This window comes from Pyrus communis, chromosome 2 (assembly GCF_963583255.1).
Source record: "Pyrus communis chromosome 2, drPyrComm1.1, whole genome shotgun sequence".
Taxonomy (NCBI): Eukaryota; Viridiplantae; Streptophyta; class Magnoliopsida; order Rosales; family Rosaceae; genus Pyrus; species Pyrus communis.
Genome location: NC_084804.1, coordinates 20,594,131 through 20,614,063, shown reverse-complemented (window position 1 = coordinate 20,614,063; position 19,933 = coordinate 20,594,131). Strand labels below are relative to the sequence as shown.

The window sequence follows — 19,933 nt, the reverse complement described above, 5'->3', positions numbered from 1 at the left end:
CTCTAAGTGTTTGTTTAATCTACCGTTTTGACGAGATATGTATTCTACGAAACTTTTTTCAACGATCCAACCGTCAAACTTATTTGTACACACTTCGAGATTGCATATGTAAAAACTTGTAAAAAAACAAACATTCAGAGATTATGTAACGGAACAAAAGTTTTCGACAATTATAAACGAAAAATCACAATTTAACTATTATTTTAGCTCCGATTTTAATGATTTTTTACAGCTACACTCCTTGACCATAAGAATGCAATGAATAAATTTGATCTTCAATTTAAAATATTTACGTTAGTGGATACCACAAAATCTTATTTTATACTTGATGGAAGTATAATATTAACTCCAAGTGTTTGTTTAATCTACCGTTTTGACGCAATATGCATTCTACGAAAAAAATTTCAATGATGTCAAACTTATTTGTACACACTCCAAGATTGTATACGTAAAAAATCGTAAAAAACAAACATTCAGAGATTACATAACAAAACAAAAGTTTTCGATAGTTATAAACAAAAAATCACAATTTAACGGTTATTTTAAATCTGATTTTGATGATTTTTTACAGCTACACTCCATGACCTTATAAGAATGCATTGAACGAATTTGATCTTCAATTTAAAATATTTACACTAGATACCACAAAATCTTATTTTATACTTGATGAAAGTATAATATTAACTCTAAGTGTTTGTTTAATCTAGACCATGAGAGTTGTACAAACTATAAGTTCTCTGATTTAGTGAGTAATAAAGTAAAATTATACAAAAGATTTACACAGAAAAATATTTTGGAGACTTGTATACTTTCAGGTTTGGATTACACATTGAAATGGAGATTGAAAAGAAAACAACTTGTGAAAATGCGTTTATTTAAGATAAATTTAAGAAAAATATTTTATACTTTACATATCAAATTGTGTATGATCTTCAATTCGATATGTCTCAATGTTGTTTAATTTATATGATGTATAAAAAATATATCAAGATCGGCAACATTGATCTTGAGTTTATATAGTAGTTTAGGAAATTGGAAGGTTTGGGGATGTAAATGAGAAATGGTCAGGAAGGAGAAGCCAATCAAGAACAAAAAGAAAAAAGCGAAAACCGTGTCTGTATGATTATCGTTTGAAGGGAAATGACGGAAAGGAGGACTATAGGTCCTGCAAATCAATATCCCATAGGTCCATCAGTGAAAAAAAAAAAATTTAAACCATGTGTTTATTTATTTATTTTTAATCAATATAACATTTTAAAATAATAAAATAGTCAATTTTTGTAACCGGCAAGATACCAAAATAATAATCGCCAGAAAAATAATAAAATAGTTAATTTATGTCGGTTATAACCGCCACTATTAATTTAAAAATTGCCGGAATATGTAAAAAAATTAAAAAAAAAAAAAGAATTCAAAATTACTGGCGGTTATAATAATTTTATGGTGGTTGCATCCGACATTAAATATTTGTCAGAAATTTATGTCGGACATAACCGAGAGTATTTCATTGTTATCCGACATTAACTGAATGATGTGTCGAATATCTTTTATCCGACATAATTGCTTATTAAACCACCACCATCATCCGACACCTAAAACTAATATTGTACTAGTGCCTCTTTGGTGATGGTTCTTTCACGTGACGGTTTACCTTGCCCTCCTATTACGGATGATTGAGGCCGGTGAAGATCCTCCGCCCTCCTCTCCTTTTGGTTGCCTTTTATGGCTTTTGGTTACCTTGCCCTACTATTTTCCTGCGTATTGATTTTCGTTTATTACATGCTTGGTTTCCTAAATGATTTCTCCACGGCACCCCCGAAACAAAAAACCAGAAAGCCAAGATCTCTATAAAGCGAGGGAAAGAATACAGATGTACAGTAGAGAAGGAAGAAAGATGAATGATATGAGAGCTTAGACGGAATATGAACGAATGATTGAAGCATCTGACCAGACTCGGGAGATAAATACCAAAAAAGCTTACCAGATGCACCATTGACCTCAGACAGCTCGGTTAAGAAAATCCTGAATATGCTGACCTGGGTTCAGTAAATGAACTTATATACTCTTTCCTCCCCTCTATTCCCCTTACATAAAAGGTGAGTAACAAAGCCACTACCATTTGAGGGACGTACGAAACGTATACTGTCTCAAATGGATCTCTCTCTTAACATAACACCATTGGCTTTATTTCTGTCTGACTCGCATAAAGAAAAAGTACGCTAACTAGCGCGCTAGAACTAGCATCGCCTCAAACAACCACCTCGTCCTTTTTTGGTGGCTCTGAAGGATTATTTTGGAAGATGACATGTTCATTTAAGCAACATCATTAGCATGCAATTAACAAATTAAAGGCGGAATCATGCTAGCATGCACTTAAAAACAAAACATTACCCATGAATGTTCAAAGCCTAGTAAAATGGTGAACCAATAATCAACTCAAAACAAAGTGAGTTGAAATATATACCTTTGTAGATTCCTCTTTGTATTTAAACAAAGGCTAATCACCCAAAGAGAGGGCCTTCATTCCTTGCATCTTAGATCTATGGATTTGGATGGATGAAAAAGGTTTCTCCAAAGTTCCCAAAATTGAGAACCTCTAATGATTCATCACCAATGCATAATGAAGAAGAAATGAGTGACCTTGGAGGAGTTTGATTGCTAGATGATCCCTCCAAGGTGGCCGAAATTTTAGAGAGAAAGGAGAGCTTGTGTTCTCATCCTTTCCCCAAAAAACAACCCTTAATGAATTTTAGGCTATAAAGTCCTTTATATAGTCCCTTCAAATAAGTGACCTAATGGACCAAAAACCCTATTCTTCTAACATGGCCAGCCTATAGGGTTTATTGGGCTTTCAAGCCCTTTGTTTATTCAAGTTGTCATACAACTTGAGTTAATGGGCTTGACATTCAAATCCCATTGGGCCTTGCGGCCCAAAACTAACCCGAGGTCTTTAACGAACTTATTCGTTTGATTAATTAACATATTAATTAATCCTAGCCTTAGATAAATAATTAAACCATTTAATTATTCTTACTCATCTCCGTTGTTTCTTCAAACTCTACCTTACTCGGTGAACGATCCATTAGGTTCCTTTTAGCGAGGCAGTGGGCGATTAAAACTCTTTCTAATCGATTGTGAATTGAAACTTACTTTCAATTCTCCCGTTAGTGATAATACACTTTTAGGGCTTCCACAAACCATGGTTGACGCCTAGCAGCATGTCATGGTTACCCAAGCTAATCAGAAGAGGTGGAGAACCTATTCAGTTTTAGGATTACAAATGCAATACGGTCTTTCTCTAATACAATACTCTTGACCACATTGTTTGGTTTGATAGTTTATTCATGTCTACTATCCAACGTGAGTCTTGTGCTTATATGATTACCTTGAATGTGATTTGGAACACATTCCTAAATCTCATTCATACTTTGGCCAAAGATTCTTAATCATATCATAGAGTATTCTCCCTCAAACAGTTTGAAGGTTAGAGATCCCTTGTTGCGCATTCACTTGCCTCCATGGCTAAGTGGCTTAACCCTAACGATGCCGTGGACACCCTCCTGATGGAGTAACTTTGACATAATCAAAGATTAAGGACCTAACCACAAGACAATTGTGATGCCTCAGGTCAAAAGACTAATTTGCATTATCCCAACCATGAGTTCTCATGTGACATGAATATGAGAACTCTTCGTTGATCGTGTTCAGTGAACTCATTCTCTATTGAGCACCTACGTACTTGTCTTGATGTCACACACACCAATGACTCGAGACTAGTCACTCTCCCTGAGAGAAGACATAGCACGTACTGATCTTAACGGACTGTCAATACCCAATTGACAATCCTATGATCAGGAACGTTTAGGATGTGTCAACGAAAGAATGGTCTCATGAATCTAACTTCTTTAGATCGCATTCTTCCAATCACATATTCCTTGGACTTATCGTTTAAGCATATAACATTTATATGAGACGGCTCAAACAATAATTTTTGCCCTTTACATTTAAACTACATTAGTTTAACTTTGTGAAATGTCCGTAAAGTATCATCATATGATTGGTTTTAGGGCACATTTCCAACAGGCTCTGCAGCTTGTGCCTGCCTCCATGAGCTCCAATTGCTTACAAAGCAACACCTAAAAAATATTTTTCTCACACCCAATGCTAAGAAACACATGGTCTAATTGGATTATTAGTCTCTGTGCTGATAGGGTGTTGAAAGATAGCTCATATGGTTAAAAAAATTATGATTTAAGCCTATGTGATGAAATCTATTAGGATTTAGGCCCAAAATTGAAAATTCTATCACCTCTCCGTTAATTATTATATCTTCCGACTACCTTATCATCACGGGAACTAATAATTCCATTAAGGCAGAAAACATTGATATTCGAAGTCTCATGCAAGAAGTTCATTTTTATTTGGCGGGAAATTATGGTTAAAATTGTTAACAATCGTTCTTTATAAATGTAGAGCACATGTATTAAAGTTGTGAACATTTCCTAAAAACTTAATTTTACTGGGTTTGAAAATATTAACTATTGGATTTTCAAATAATGATCCTCTCCCTGTGAGAGACTTTCTCACTGTTTGAGAGGTGTTCTCATCGATTGTGTGAGTTTTCCGTTCCTTTAGCCACCGGCCCTCGGTGTGGCCAAGGTCGGTGGCAGCAAACTTTCTTTTTCTCTTGCCTATCTTCTCTCTTCTATACGCTTGGCTCTTTTCTTGTTCTCTGACCCTTTTTTCTCTGTAATCCAACCCATATTGCTTCTGATCCAATTGTTCTTAGGCCTCAATTGGAAAGGCCTAATTCATACCTTCTTTTTTCCCCTTTCTCCCTTCAGTTTTTTTCCATCCATGCCTTGACTCAATCTGTTTTCTACCTATCTCCAGTTCCAACCTCCCTCTATCTTATAATTTTTTAGATCTGTGATCAATTCTTTTCACCATGTTTCGTGGCCTTGTCGGAAGTTGTGTAGAGCTCTAGCTCCTGCTTGGTGCTCGGGTGGTCACACCACCACCTTCCATTTGTGTGTTATTTGCACTGTTGACGGTGGGAAGTATTTTCCATATTTTCCTTGCTCATTGCGGATTTGGGGTTTGTGGGGCTTGGTGGTGGAGGGTGGAACATTCTTCTTTTCCAATTTAGAGGCTTTGTTTGGTTAGACCTCTGGTGGCCACATATGGTGATGGTTCGTGGTCAACGACGGTAGAGTTACTGGCGTTTTTGGTTTATGTTTTGTCTACTTTGGGCTTAAACTTTCGGTTGGGCTCTTTTTTGGTGGTGCTTTGGGGTGAATTTTTAAGTTTTGTATTTTCATTGTAACTGGACATCAACCTGTGCATTTTTATTTTTGGGAGTTTTAACGAAAAGTCCACGATACTGTTCACTTTAACAAAAAATCATATTTTTACACTAAAAAGTCAATCATAGTACTATTCACTTCACCCTTTATTTTGTCCTTATCATTAAAACTCAAAGTTTTCAAGCCCTTTTCATTATTTTTTTTTTTAAATGAAATTTACGTTTGACTGAAAAAAACAAAAAGAATGACAATACTTGAAACCTGATTATTAAGTCTCAAAATTCTTACTATATTATCGTAAAAGGATTTTAAATATTTAATGACTCCTAAGATTAATTTTTTATAGCCAAACGACCAATTATCATTTTCATTCATGACATTTCCAATTCAACTAAGCAAATATATCGTAGGCTTATAAATTGTCGGTAGTGATGTTGCACTCCCAATTTAAGTTTTGACCGTTCAAATAGGACATTTTAATATTTTTTTATGCTCACAAAAACAATTTTAAAAGTAAGAAAGAAAATTTGATAATCATTAATTCAAACCACTGTTTTAAAAATCTTTGCCTATAGCCATCTATGCCTCGTTAGGTGTTAGGTGGTTGGTCACCGCCCTAATTAGTCCCTAGGCATTTGAAAATTAAGAAAGTGTGTCTAGACCCGCTTAGGCTCCCGCTTAGCCTGCCTAAACACGCCTAGGCAACCGACTGGGAAGTAACTCTCACTTAAATCGAAAATTGATTTCTTTCATTTTGCAATTTATTTTTTCAATAAAATGTAAATTGAGTACTTGGAAGAATACTCATTATATGTTTATTCCCCATGTTTTCATTATGTTCTAATATTTTATAATCTATAGGTCACTTTATTTTGTAATTTGTATACCATTGTGTGTTTTTTAAGTATAAATAGACACTTATTTACACAACATATAATAAATTTACTTAAATTTACCTAGTCCACCTAGGCCCCCACCTAAGCCCCGCCTAGCCACCTAGGTGTTAGGCCCCAGTCCGTCGCCCGACTAACGCCTAGTATCATTTGAAACCTTGATTTAAACTACCTATTAACAAAAAAAATTCTATCACGAAATAAACTCATGGACAGTAATATAATTTTGCACAAGCTAAATTTTGTTTTTTTTTGTTTTTAACATCACCCATGTGACATAGTGTGTGTGCTTCGTCTAGTATCAATTATGAAAGTTAGAACAATGAAGTATAATTTATGGGCTTTAGCTCTACTTTGGCTCAAAATGTGATCCATCCAAACCGATATAACTTACTGGCAAAGACCATAACCTAACGTAGTGGCGAAGCCAGGATTTACCGAAGGGAGGGGTGAAATTCAAAAGAGTGTAAGGTTCAATCGAAGCGATTACTTTCACATTGGAGAGTGCAAAGTTTTGAGTCAATATTCATAATAGAAAACAGTTTGTCCACCAAAACAGTTGTAAGCGGTAATATCAAAGCCATGTAAGAAGCTTAAATTGGTTAAGATTAGATTCTAAAAAACGTTAGGCACTAGTCAGACAACGGACTAAGGCCTAGCAACTAGGCGCCTAGGCGAGATTTAGGCAGAAGCCTAGATGGATTTAAATGAATTTCTTTTATCGTAAAATAAGCATTAAACATTATTTACATTATTTTTTAAAAATTAATACAATATTTATAGATAATGTGAGAGTTTAAGATAAATACGCTGGGGGTCTTAAAAATAGGGAAAAAATACAAAAAAAAAAAGAAAAGAAAAAGAAAAGAGAGAAATGGGTTAACAAACCACAAAAAAGTGGGCTCTAAAGAGGAAAAAAGACGTGGGAGGGGGGGGGGGAATGGGTAAACAAAGTGGGGCAGGAGGACCGAAAGAGAAGTGGTGGGTCAATACAGTCAGTTTTTAAGAGAGATAAAAGTAAACAAACGGTCAGCATTGCCAAACGACACCGTTTGGTATAGGGAATATCAAACTGATAAGCCTTCATCTTCTTCACAAGTTTCGTCGATCTGCAACTACTTTTTTTGTTTTTGTTTTTTTTCAAATTTCGTTCTCCAAAATCTAAAAAAAAAACAAAAAAAAAAAATCTATCTCAACCAAATCACCGGAGCGGGAATTCTCATTTTCGACGAGAGCGGATGGATTGAACTAGCGCTCCTAGGCATGTTTTCCGGCGAAGGGAGGGGCGGCCGCCACTCCTCACCCTCACGTAGCTTTGCCACTGACCTAACGTGTTGTTTCCTCTCCATTCACGATAGGCTATTTAGTACCACGGTCTAGAAGTATTCCTCTTCATTTGTAAGTGAGAGGTCTTAAACTCTTATGTTTGATTCTCGCCAAATGTGAATTTGAACCACATTATTGCTAGCCCATTGTGTGGCTAAACCCACCGTCTTCCCTTTAGTGTAAGATAACATTGTTTGTTCAAAAAAGAAAAGAAATTGACCACCTTAAAAAAAGAGGAACAACAAAATTGAACAAGATGAAAAAGGCATCTCTTGATTGCTGCTTGCTACTTACTGAGGAGAATGAACAATTGTACAAGTATTCAAAATTTATTTTTTTCCTGGAAACTTCTACAAGTATTCAATTTGACAAGCAAACAAGAATTCCGTCATCATCGTAGAACAAAGAACAAAACGTTAAACGATTTCATATTACATTTATAAATTACATTGTGAATTACAATACTAGAAGAAATTTCGACGGAAACTTGGTACTTATTAAACTATCAACAATATTTCTAATGCTTTTCGTGCAACGTTCAACTCAACGGAAACAAACTAAAAGCAAAACGCATGCTTTAACATAACCAAAGCCACTTTTGTAGGACTCGATACATCATTAGTTTGAAGATGTGGAACAAGGACGAGTAGTTTTGTCTAGGGTTTGGAAGGCTTCTTTCATGGTTGGTCTTTTTAGTGGACTAAAACTAGCACAACTAAACCCTAATTTCAAACAAGCCAGCAAGGCATCTTCTCTCCCCTCCACCTCAGCCCTAATCGCCACGTCAACCATTACTAAAATCTGAATTTTCTCTTCCGTCAGCGAACCGGGTGTCCATTGGGCAATCAACTCTCGTTCTGAAGGTATCCTTCCCATGAGAAGCTCAAGCAAGACTATACCAAATGAATACACATCCCACTTGGGGTTTGGCTTCAAGTTCCTTAGGGACTCCGGCGCTTTATAAGGCGAAGATGCATTCCCCGCGGATGGCATTGCCACGGGGCTGCTGCCTATTGGGAGCGCTTCATGCCTACCTTCACAAGTGGCCGTGGATTTTAGGCTTCCAAAGTACCCCCGAGCTGACCCGCTAGCTTTATGACCAATCATGTTGCCTAACATCAGCTTATCAAGGCCGAAATCACTAATTATGGGCTCCATATCAGGATTTAAAAGAATGTTGCTGGGTTTGATGTTTCCATGCACAAGTTTCTTCTCATGGATGTAAGCAAGCCCCTTCGCGACCCCTCTTGCGATCTTCATCCGAGTTTCGACAGGTAGATGACACGGCGACAACCCTGCTCTTCCTACAAAATTTTCAAACATGTTTGAGATCAATGACACTTATATAAGAATTGACACACCGAAAACACAAGGCATAAGTAACACTAATTACGCAAAGTTCCACACCGGAAACATATAACAATTGTACTATTGACTACATATACATAAATTTTTCAGTGTGGCCATAAGACGCGAGTAATTGCCGCATTATCCACCTTGTATATAGTATGGTCCCTCTGGGCTCTACTAGTTCAACACTTTGTAGCAGGATTTCCATGAATCTTTGTATATCATGGTTCACTAATTTGGAAGTTGGAACTTGTGATTAAACAGAGTGTATGGTGATTAAGAAACTGATAACAGAGATTGATACAAATTTTTTTACTTTATTTTGATGAAATATTAGCTAATAAAGCTAGAAAATGGACATTGGATTTACATAAAACACCACAAAACAAGTTGATTAGTTTAGGAAAACAGAGGTACAACACAACAAAGAATCATGACAATTTATTTATATAAAATTGTTCTTATAAAACATTAAGTTGTGGCTTAATTTTCAATTAAACTTGGAAGGCAACTTGCTAGCTCCTAGCAAAACAATATATAATTTAACTAACATACGCCAAAAAACAGAGAGGAAACAGAGCTTACTGTTGGTGGTAGTGGCAAGGCTGCCATTGGAGACATAGTCATAGATAACAAGCTTCTCATCGTCACCCCAGTAAAACCCACGAACCCTAACCACATTCGGATGTCTCACCTTCGCAATGGCACGCACTTGGCTCTCGAAATCCCTCATCTTCAAAACCCTGCACTTTCCTATCCTCCTCACTGCAAGCTCAGTCTTGTTCTCCAGCACTGCCTTGTACACAATGCTTGGGCCGCTGGCTCCCAATATATAAGCTGATGCTTTCAGCAGTGTCTCGAGTTCCAGCTCCGGTTGGTCCCCACCTTCTATGGTCACTAAGATGCCACTTTTCTGAGACTCCCCGTTCTGATTCTGCAGACAACCCATTTGTTCATTTTTATCATCATGGTCACTGTCTGAGCTTGTTGCCTCTGATGTTTCTTCCCCTTTGATTGTTAGGCATGACCATGCTGCGGATTTTGCTGCATTGTGTCAAACGTATTATGTAGCGGTGTTCACAGAACTATCGAGAGTTCGAAAATACAGAACTACACACAATATTGATTTGGAGAAAAATTAAAGGAAAATTTTGTGTAAAATGTACTAGATTGTATCCAAAATCGTATATTTCCATGTCAACAGAAATATCGACTATTTGAAGGGTAATGATATTCATATCATGTTTTTGTAACACATTTTCATACCATCTTAGGTGGCATTTGATGTGAAAAACCATATCATTTAAATTAATCAGATTTTTAAACTTAGTTCATTATTTAATAAACTAATAATTTAGAAAAACTAGTTAATTAAATGATGATTGTGGTATACGATGAGTCTTTCTCCTTTATTTCCTTAGATTTTGCAAATTTTTCAAATGACGTGAATGTCTATTTCAAATGCCTCTTAAGGTAATATAGAAATGTGATATAAAAATATAGTATGAATAGCATTACTCCTGTCTGAAAATACAAAAATTCGCAAAATATTGAAATGCACCAAATTGTATCTAATATCGTGAATATTGATGTGAGGGGAAGGGAAGTGATTTTCGCACTGCTTTTTCTGCTCATGGTTTTTTTTTATCCTAGGCTTAATTTTCATAAATTAAAGGAGAAACCAAGAGTGTGACAATCACTACGCCTAACAAAAATATACAATATATCAAATATTGAGAGAAATCATATGAGAATTTAGAGGTAAAATGTACTAAATTAAATTGTATCTATCTAATATCAATTCCAAAACTGAAAGTGCATACCTTTTTCATCTGGGTCTAGTTTTGTGACAATTTCTGGATTCTTTTCCAGGTCTTTGGCACTACCATCTTTTGACTTGAGACTTTTTCTCTTCCTGACTTGGTAGACATAGAGAATCACCAATCCTAGTACAGCTATTCCGGCCAAGTCTCCGACGGCAATGCCGGCGATCGTGCCAGGTTTCAACCCGCTCTGCGACTGATTCCGATTCCCATCTGCACCCCCAGAAGTGTTCGTTTCCGGGCCAGTATCAAACGTTCTGGGAATGGCAGCAATCGCCGGAGAAGAACTGGTACTAGTTGTCATATTCGGCGGTGTGGACAGAGTAGAAGGAATGGGACAGAGGGTCTTCAATGGCTTCCCACAAAGCTCACTGTTTCCTGCAAACTGCTCTGTTTTCTGACTGAGCAGAGCCCGCGAGTCCGGTATCGGTCCGGTCAAATTGTTGAAGGAGAGATCAATAGTGGAGTTCTCCGAAACCCTTTTCGCGAAACCAACTGGAAATTTCCCAGAGATTTTGTTGTAGGAGAGGTTCAAGTAGCGCAAGTTTTCACCGCCGAAGTCGAGAGGTAGAGTCCCGTTGAGGAGGTTGGAGGAGAGATCCAAAACCTCAACGGACTTAAAACCAGTGGGTAGATTCCCAGAAAAGTAGTTACTCCTCAGAGAAATTACAGTGAGGTTTTGTAAAGAAGTGAGTGTTTCTGGGATTCTTCCGGCCAATGCATTGTCGGAGACGTTGAGAAACTGGAGGCCTTTGAGGCCGGAGACCAACTGATCCGGCAGGTCGCCGGAGATCACATTGCTGGAGAGAGAGAGGACCTGAAGCTCCGAGGCATTGAAGAAGGCGACAGGCAGAGACCCATTGAAGAAATTGTTGGAAAGATCGAGTCTTTGAAGGTGTTGGAGTGAACCCAGCTCGGGTGAGATTGAACCCAGCAGGTGGCTGTTGGGGAGGACTAAGCTGGTGACTCTGAACATGTCTGGGGTACCTGGGCTTCCCAGCTGGGTGCACGTGACGCCAGTCCAGGAACATGGGGTTTCGTCTTCGTAGTTCCAGGAGTCGAGGACTGAGAGCGGATCGCTGAGGATTGAGTATTTGAAGGAAAGCAGAAGAACCCCATCTGAGTTGAGAGCAAATGTTGCAGGAAGAAGAAGAAGAAGAAACTCGAAGGCAACCCTCCACCAGGTCATGATTGATTCTTGAGCTGGGTGAAGACGAGATGCTGGGTTTACAGGTTCATGGGGTAGAAAAAGGTTTAGAGAGAGAGAGAGAGAGATGGTGACCAACTACAGATTGTTGTTTTGGTGAACAAATCTAAAGGGAGTAATTAAGGAAGCTCAGAAGTTGGGTGTTTGAGAAGAAGAGACGGTTGCTTTCTGCCAACTCTGACTGAGGAGTTTAGGTGGAGTTCATGAAAATTGGAAATAATTAGGAAGGGAAAGGAGGGAGGGGGAATATTGTCTCTGGTAATTATGGGAGTGTGTAGGGCAGAGGACAAGGAAGTGAGTTGGAGCCCATAACGTGTTTTGCAGAGGCGTTAATTTCTACCATCCTGTTTGGGCATTCACATGGAAATTTGATCCGTCTGTACTGGCTTCCCACTTTTAACAGAGGGAGGGATATCGAGAATAACTTGTATGAAACGAAAATGTTAAAGTGTTGTATTGTATTCACAACAAATCAAGTAAGCATTTTTTTAAGAAATTTAAATCACATAGTATCGTGTTATCGGTACAAAATGTCATAGTGTTATCATAGTGCTGTCTAGTAAAGGAAAACGATAGCTACATCTGTTTAATTATGTCCATTGTTCTATTTAATTGTTTCAATACCAAAAATAAAAAAATTATGCGCAATGAGGAGAAAAATTGTGTGCGGCTATCATATCCGGTTAAATCCTTTTTGTGGGAAACTGATTTTATTGGGATTTCATTTTTTTTCTCTCTTTCTTGACCCTTTTTCTTTGTCTAGTTGTATTATTTTTGCAGTGTAGACTACTCTTGCAGTCTGGCTTGTCTGGTGACTTACCAAAAGCTTGTTGCACAATTTACGCACACTACATAAAAATCCATGAGTGACCACAGGGTACAACTTTAATATGACAGATGCTCAATGAATTATAAACTGTACTATTGAGGTCCGGTGTAGAACGAGAGAAAATCAGTTCTATCACCATATGTAACATTCATAAATCTCATCACATGATGAGAGAGATAAACTTATGAATATACACATTAAGCGTATACAACGTGTAACATCAAATAATCTCTGGCAAAATTGATAAGAGGACAATTATTCACTATGAGAATGGACCCATATCACTGTTTTTTTTTTAATTGGAGGGGATTGGTAGTAGCTAAGCTTTAAAAATGAGACTTGAGCCACTGCAACAAACCTTTGTTCTCACCAGAGATGTAGCATCCCAATCCCAATAGCTAATCCACTGCTCCCAACTTTTCCCTTTATTGACTGATCTACTCCTCTCATTCTCCAAGTTCCCTTTTAATAATAGGCTCACCTCACCTCATGTTTCCCATTATTCTAATTATACATTGATATTGGCAAAAGGTCGATTTTTCGTACTTAATTCTAAATTAAACATAACAATGTACATAATCCTAAAAAATCAGGCCAGACTGATCTGGTTTGTTGCTTTGTTGGGTCATATGACCTTGAAGCAAATCCTCTCCGGATCTATACGTTTGGAGTCCAATGATCAAATAATTATGGTCTTAAAAATTTGATCTCACGGTCAAAAGTAGAGAATTTATTAAAGATTTTTGAAAGTTAGAATAATTTTTTACCATAAGATTAAATTTTAAGGGCTAGAATTATTTGATCCTTAGGCTTCAGATGTTACTCATATAAGTCTGATATGACCTCTAAACTTATGTTACTCATATGCTCTTTTCATATATGCTTATATTAATTAAATAAATTATGAGGAAAGGCAGAAGAGACTCAATGTATTTATTTATTAATTAAAGAGTTTCTTATAGGGATGTTGTTTAAGAGGGAATAGTTAGTCAAACAAGGTCAGAAGGTGGCTCCTGCAAGTGTTTATGAAGTATTTTAGTTTCTCAAACAAAAAAAAACAAAACAGTTTCATGTCACGCGTTAGAATAAGAGCATTCAATCTAAAATTAATTGATAATTAGTAGAATATATGCTTAACATGATGCATGAGCTTCAATAGAGGATTGTAAACGAACCGAGTATAAAAAAAAAGTACACATAATTCTCTAAAAGCAAAATTTCAAACATGAATTTTTATTTCAAGCGAATAGAATCTAATTAGAGTCATCTCGTGAAAAAATACCAACATGCAAGATTGGTTGTTTCTTTCATGAACCCTAACCCAACTGAACACAAGTTTTAATTGTTTTGAGCCGACTTACAATCCTAGTTTTTTGTTTTATATATACAAAAAATAGGCAAGCCGGGGATGCACCACTAAATGCATAGAGCGTTATAGTGTAAGTGTTGAAGCGACTTAAGGAGCATACTCTATCAACCTAACAGAAAAACAAATATTCTCATAACTGTGAAAGCGCTTTCTAAATTTAGAACCACTAAACGCATTAGAGGCTAGAGATAACAAACATGGAACACAACGCGTTGGATGGTAATAAGAATTTGTTGATAGGGTTGTGAGATGATTGAATGGTCTTAGTTTTATAAACAATCTCAGTTGGCAACATATCATAACTGAAATAATAGATTGTTTATGCTTGTGCTGGCCCCAAATTTGTAGGACTCGCCGCACCACTCAGAGGCAGTTGTCCTTCCTTCTCCCTGTCAGAGTCAGATCCATGCATTGATCAATACACCATATGTCATGTACAAAAGTTAGTTGGACTATTGGAAGTTGATTGATCAAACTCATGAGAGGTACACAAGAATATATGGGGCCATTGCAAATACTCTCAGGAGGGGACCCTAAACTTCAATTGTAATGCTTCCAAGAGCCAAAACAAGATACGTTCAAGGTAGTGTCAAATTTGATCCACCCAAACTGCTACTTGTTTCCCATTTTTGTTGTTTGCCTATTTATCTTGGGAGTTTTAACCAAACACTCCCGATACTATTCACTTTTAACGAAAATAACATTTTTACTCTAAAAAGTCATTCATGGTACTATTCACTTACAACACATTTTTGTCATTTTGATTAAAACTCAAAGTTTTTAAACATTTTTCATTAGTTTTCCTATTTATTTATCTTAATAGTTTTTTACTCACTATTCCATATCAATCCACGCGTACATAACTTTGAAGACCTTGCAGAATAAGCCATCCATCCTTAAAATCATTCAGATTGATTACGAAAATAAAATTTATACGCATATGTCCGTCTGCAAGAAAGATAACTCGTTACATATGTGAGGAAGTATTTTCGAGAAAGAACTCAGAACCCCTCACCAGAAAAAGAGATGAAAAGAAAATGTCTAATAAAATGCTGATTGCCATTGCACTTTGTATTCCTTTTCCTCATATATCTTCTTTGTCAAAAGAATGGTCAGAGAGAAGTTGTAGAGTGAATCTACCTTTAAACTATGAGAGTTCCACCTTATTCTCATTCGCGTTTCTCTTTAATTAAGCAAGCTTTCCTTTTGATTCACTTTATGAGTTCTGATGTTGATACCTTTGACAGATCCAACAAATAGGGGAAACTTATAACAAGACCATCAAGTTAATTAACCTGGTTTAGCTTAATTCAGTCTCATGTTTGGTATTGATCTCACCATAATCCCATGACCATGTGCCTTTTTTATTTCTAGTAAGAAAAAGTTGAGATACTTAATCCTACACATGGTGGAATCAACATAGAGTTGAGTAAGACTAGAATACATGAAGTTTCATGTTGTTGTAAAATTTTACAAATAGCATGATTGAACATCCTTACTCAAGTTTTCCCCTCATTCTCAAGATATGGTTGCTGAGAATAAAAACATGGTAGATTAGGTTTCAAGATTTCGAGATTATGATAGATTGAAAAAAAAGTTACATATGGAATTAAGCTCTACTCAGAAAAGCTGCACAGAGAATGCCATGCAATCCCTTTCAACCATGCGGGTAAGCATTAATCACTACTGTTCTGCGTGGGTGGGAGACTAAGGGTAAAACGGGCCCTCAACTCGCCGGTCGGGGCAAGTTCGTGCACTAAGGGGCGGGTACATGGTGGGTCTAAAAATTCTAAACACAAAATGGGACGAGCGGGGCGGGTCCACTAAAATAGTGAGGCAGGGCAGTTCCAAAAATATGCGGACCATTTTCACCGTTGATTTAGTCTCACCTCCACATTTGAATCCCACTTGTATCACGCACTCTTTGTCCCTCTCTCTCTCTCTCAGTCTCAGACTCGCATCACATTTGCAGCGATGCAGCCAACTTCGTGTTCGTGACTTCGTCAATCATTTCTCTCACTCTGAAGTCCAAACTCGATCGAGCTACTTCCTCCGTCTCCGTCTCTCCCAATCCCAAATAGATGTCTCTCTCTCGACTCCGACCACCACCATCTCCTCTCAATTCGAGGTCCCTCCCACCAGCTTTGTCTCTATCCCAACTTAAGGTAATTTACTAACTTTTAAGGTATGCTAAACAATCTATCTTCAGTTTTAGGGATTTATGAATGAAGAAAAAAAAAATTAGGGGTTTCTTTAGGGATTAAGTTTCTTTTAGATTTAGATATTTATGGCGCGTTTACGTAACTGTAATCAAAATAGAGAAATTGGATTGAGGAGGAATTAAATTGTGGAGGAGTCAGAATTGGATTCCTGTTGAAGCTGTTTACTTAAATGTTTTGGAATCGAAGTAAAAAATGAAATGAAATTCATATCAGTTGTTTACTAATTCACCTGAATCGGAATAGAAATCAATATAATTACTAAAATGCCCTTTAGTGCTTCATTTTTATTTTTATTTTTATTTTTATTTCATCTATATTTATTTTTAATCACATTTTCATTAGTTACTTTAAAATGGACTCAGATCCAACGGCCAAATTATTTTCACCTCTTTCTCTCTCTCTCCCCCCGGTCAACTCTTCTCTTTCTCACTCACTTGGAAGCACCCACCACCGCCACACCTACATCTTCTCAATCTTCTTCAACCTCAGCCCACCCCAATTAAATTCCTTGTTTATTTTGTATTTCTTATCTTCGAATCTTTAATTTTTGCTGTATGTTCAGTGATATTTTTGTAGGTCCTTTGAATTGGGACTTTATTCAACACAAAGAAGAAGAATTTGCAGCATGGGAGGTTGGGGTGGGAGAGAGCCGGAAAGGGTTGCTGGGTTGTGTAAGATGTGGAACTACAGTGGGAGGATGTCCAGAAAAAGATTTTGAAGTATTCCCGATTCCTTCACCATCCCGGAATCCAAATACCTCACCCATGGAGGGAGTCCAATTCCTCCAATTTCAAGAATTGAATTCCATTTTTCGTGTGGCTCCCACACACTGTTGATTCCTCTAAATTGTAGTAAATACAAGAGTTATCTGTAATCGGAATCGGATTCCTTATTTTCATTCCGACATTCCGATTACGGGTGCGTAAACACACGCTTAGTGAATTTCTAGGAACCCTATTTTTCATTTCCGTCTTTTGTCTCTCATTTCCTTGTTTCTCGACTCCGGCGATCTTCAATCACGATCTCTCCAAATAAGCACAAGTGTATCATGTCTCTCCTATTACGAAGACTGCTGGGCCTCGGAGCTTATTCGAGAGATGTTTTCTATTTACATTCACACCTTTTGGAAAGAGCCGCTAAATCAAGTTCTCGTTTAGGTGAAGGAAGTATGACTGCTTTACCAATAGTTAAGACCCAGTCAGAAAATGTTTCAGCTTATATTTCTACTAATATAATTTCCATTACAAATGGACAAGTATTCTTATCTGCCGATTTATTCAATTTTGGAATCAGATCGGCCATCAATGTGGGTATTTCGGTTTGAAGAGTAGGATCCGCAGCTCCAATTAAAGCCATAAACCAAGTAGTTGGCAAATGGATTTTGGACAGCGAGACCTTCTCGATGCCCTGAACCTATATCCTGAACCTATATCTAAGGTTCGTTTGTTGAAACTTGATGTGATGGTTTTGTTATTCAATTTTTAGGATAATTATACTGCCACTCGTTTTTCGTAATTAAAAACAGTCTGACCATTGGATCCTTGTGCACTTTTGTTTGCGTGATAGTTATTGATAGTCGAACCTTTGAGAGCTTGTGGAGCGAAAAACTTCATTTGTATCTTCTGAATTGAAGAATCTAGTGTTGTTGACCTTAGTGGGGCTACTTTGACTGACGGTTGACTTTTTAGTCAATGTGACTCGGATTGTTCTGGTGTCTCATAATTTATTGGATTCTAAAATACGACTTGTGTATTTTCATAGGTGCTGATCGTGTCTAAGTACTTTGATCTTTGTGCTAGTTCGTAGTAGTCCGGAAGGGCTAGTATGTAAGTAAAGTTTGCAAATTGAAAGGAGCTCTTGTTGGATCCAATCCAGAAGAAGTGGGTATGGATTTTGATCTCGATTTGGTCTACTGGTGCAATATTCACTTAGTCAACTCATGGTAGTGCTACTGATGTCGGTGTTGGACCCGGAATAGCTGCTAAACCAAGTTAATCGATATGATCTACCCCTTCCAAATGGAATTGGTAGGAATGCTCGTTCAAATGGAATCAGAACAGTGACTCGCTTCAACTAGGACAACTAGTAGAGGACCATTACGTTGCAATACTTCTTTCTCGTTTCATGTGTAGATATGAATTTCTTTGAGTACTTCCTTTCTTTTTTATTCCATGGAGTGAGTCTAGAATCCTACTTCCTATATTTCTGTATCATTTCTATCTAATTCCATGATTGTGTCTAGAATGCAGAACATTGTACTTTGTTTTAGCCTACTAGCTATACTATTTTATTATATATGAAAGAGATGATTAAATGCATGTGTGGATTCAATTAAGTTTTGTGATTCAGGTTCTCTTTTATATGCAAAGGATTTGTGAAATGTTTTATAGATGAGATGGACTGACTTTATTAAATCACATATGTCGTATTATTGTCTCTCACGAGCTTTGCATCTTATTTGGGTTTTTGTTTTGCTCAGTGCAACATTCTCTCGGTGTGGGACAATTTCTTGCATATTACAGTTAGCGGTTAGAGAAGAGGATTTCAAGTGATTTAGCTGGTGTGGGCAGTGCACTCAAGAGAGTAGGGTTGCCTACTTTTATTGTAATATTATTTCCATTGAACGTCTGAGCTATATTGTGTATGATTGGAACATTGACACATGTCAATTTTAGGTGTATCTAGGGCTTAGGGCGTGACAGGAGAATTTGGAGGGCACCATATTTCTTTATAGGAGAAGAAAAGTGATTAGGTGTGGTTACTTTGATTAATGGAGTCGACCCTCTCATTAATATTATGCTGGAAAGTACTTGGTACTAAACCAAATTATAATCATGGGTAAAGTAAAAAAAAACTACCTTAACTATTGGTGTCACGACACTTTCATACCTCATCTTTTTAAATTGACAATGTCATACCTCATCTTTAGAATTTGTGCCAATGTTATACATTATGTTAGCTTGGCCGTTTATTTCTTAGTTAAATGCTGACATGGCTTGATTCGGAGCCCATTTTCTATTAAAAAATTAATAAAAATTTATTAAAAACTAAAAAAAAATTTATTTAATATTTTTTAAATATTAAAACAAAAGTTTAAAATAAAAAAAAAAGCCCTCACTTTGTCCCTTCCCCCCTCTCTCTCTCTCTCTTCTCCCCCATCTTCATCTTCCTACTTAATCTTCAACCAAAAAAAAAAAAATTTGAAAACCCATCAACCCCGCCCTCCAACCCGAAGAAGAAGAAGAAGAAGGAAAAAAAAAATACGCAACCCAAAAAGAAGAAGAATAGGAAGAAGGAAAAAAAAAAAAAAAAAAACCCAAACCAAACACAGTTCGTCCCCCGCCCCCTCAACAAACCCAACCCCCTGCAACCCATAAAGAAGGAGGAAGAAGAAGGAAGGAAGGAAAAAAAAAAAAAAAACCCCAAACCAAACCCAGTTCCTCCCCCTCCCCCCCCCTCAAAAAAAAAACCCAACCCCCAGCCAACCCCAAATCCACCACTCGCACCCCATCACGAAGGTTTCTCGATTCCACCTCAACGGGATCTGGGTTTTTTTTTTTTTGGGTTGCAGGTAGTGGGTGCGGGTTTAGGGAAGACGGGAGGGAGGA

General features: G+C 37.1%; 1 protein-coding gene across 1 annotated transcript; it reads right to left on the bottom strand.

The window, feature by feature from the left end:
• Nucleotides 1-7,889: 7,889 nt before the first annotated feature.
• On the bottom strand, nt 7,890-12,252 carry LOC137725942 (receptor protein kinase-like protein At4g34220). The gene is made up of 3 exons (XM_068464787.1): nt 10,699-12,252; nt 9,461-9,919; nt 7,890-8,829 (listed from the first exon to the last, which is right to left on the bottom strand). The coding sequence occupies exons 1-3, from the start codon at nt 11,885-11,887 to the stop codon at nt 8,144-8,146; spliced, it is 2,334 nt and encodes a 777-aa protein (XP_068320888.1). The 5' UTR covers nt 11,888-12,252; the 3' UTR covers nt 7,890-8,143.
• Nucleotides 12,253-19,933: the final 7,681 nt, after the last annotated feature.

Excerpts from the sequence above, each read along its gene's own strand:
- LOC137725942 (XM_068464787.1), bottom strand. The coding sequence starts at position 11,887 with ATGACCTGGTGGAGGGTTGCCTTCGAGTTTCTTCTTCTTCTTCTTCCT. Across the intron at positions 9,920-10,698 it reads ACTAGACCCAGATGAAAAAG|CAAAATCCGCAGCATGGTCA; the intron begins GTATGCACTTTC and ends GACACAATGCAG. Across the intron at positions 8,830-9,460 it reads CCTTGCCACTACCACCAACA|GAAGAGCAGGGTTGTCGCCG; the intron begins GTAAGCTCTGTT and ends AAAATTTTGTAG.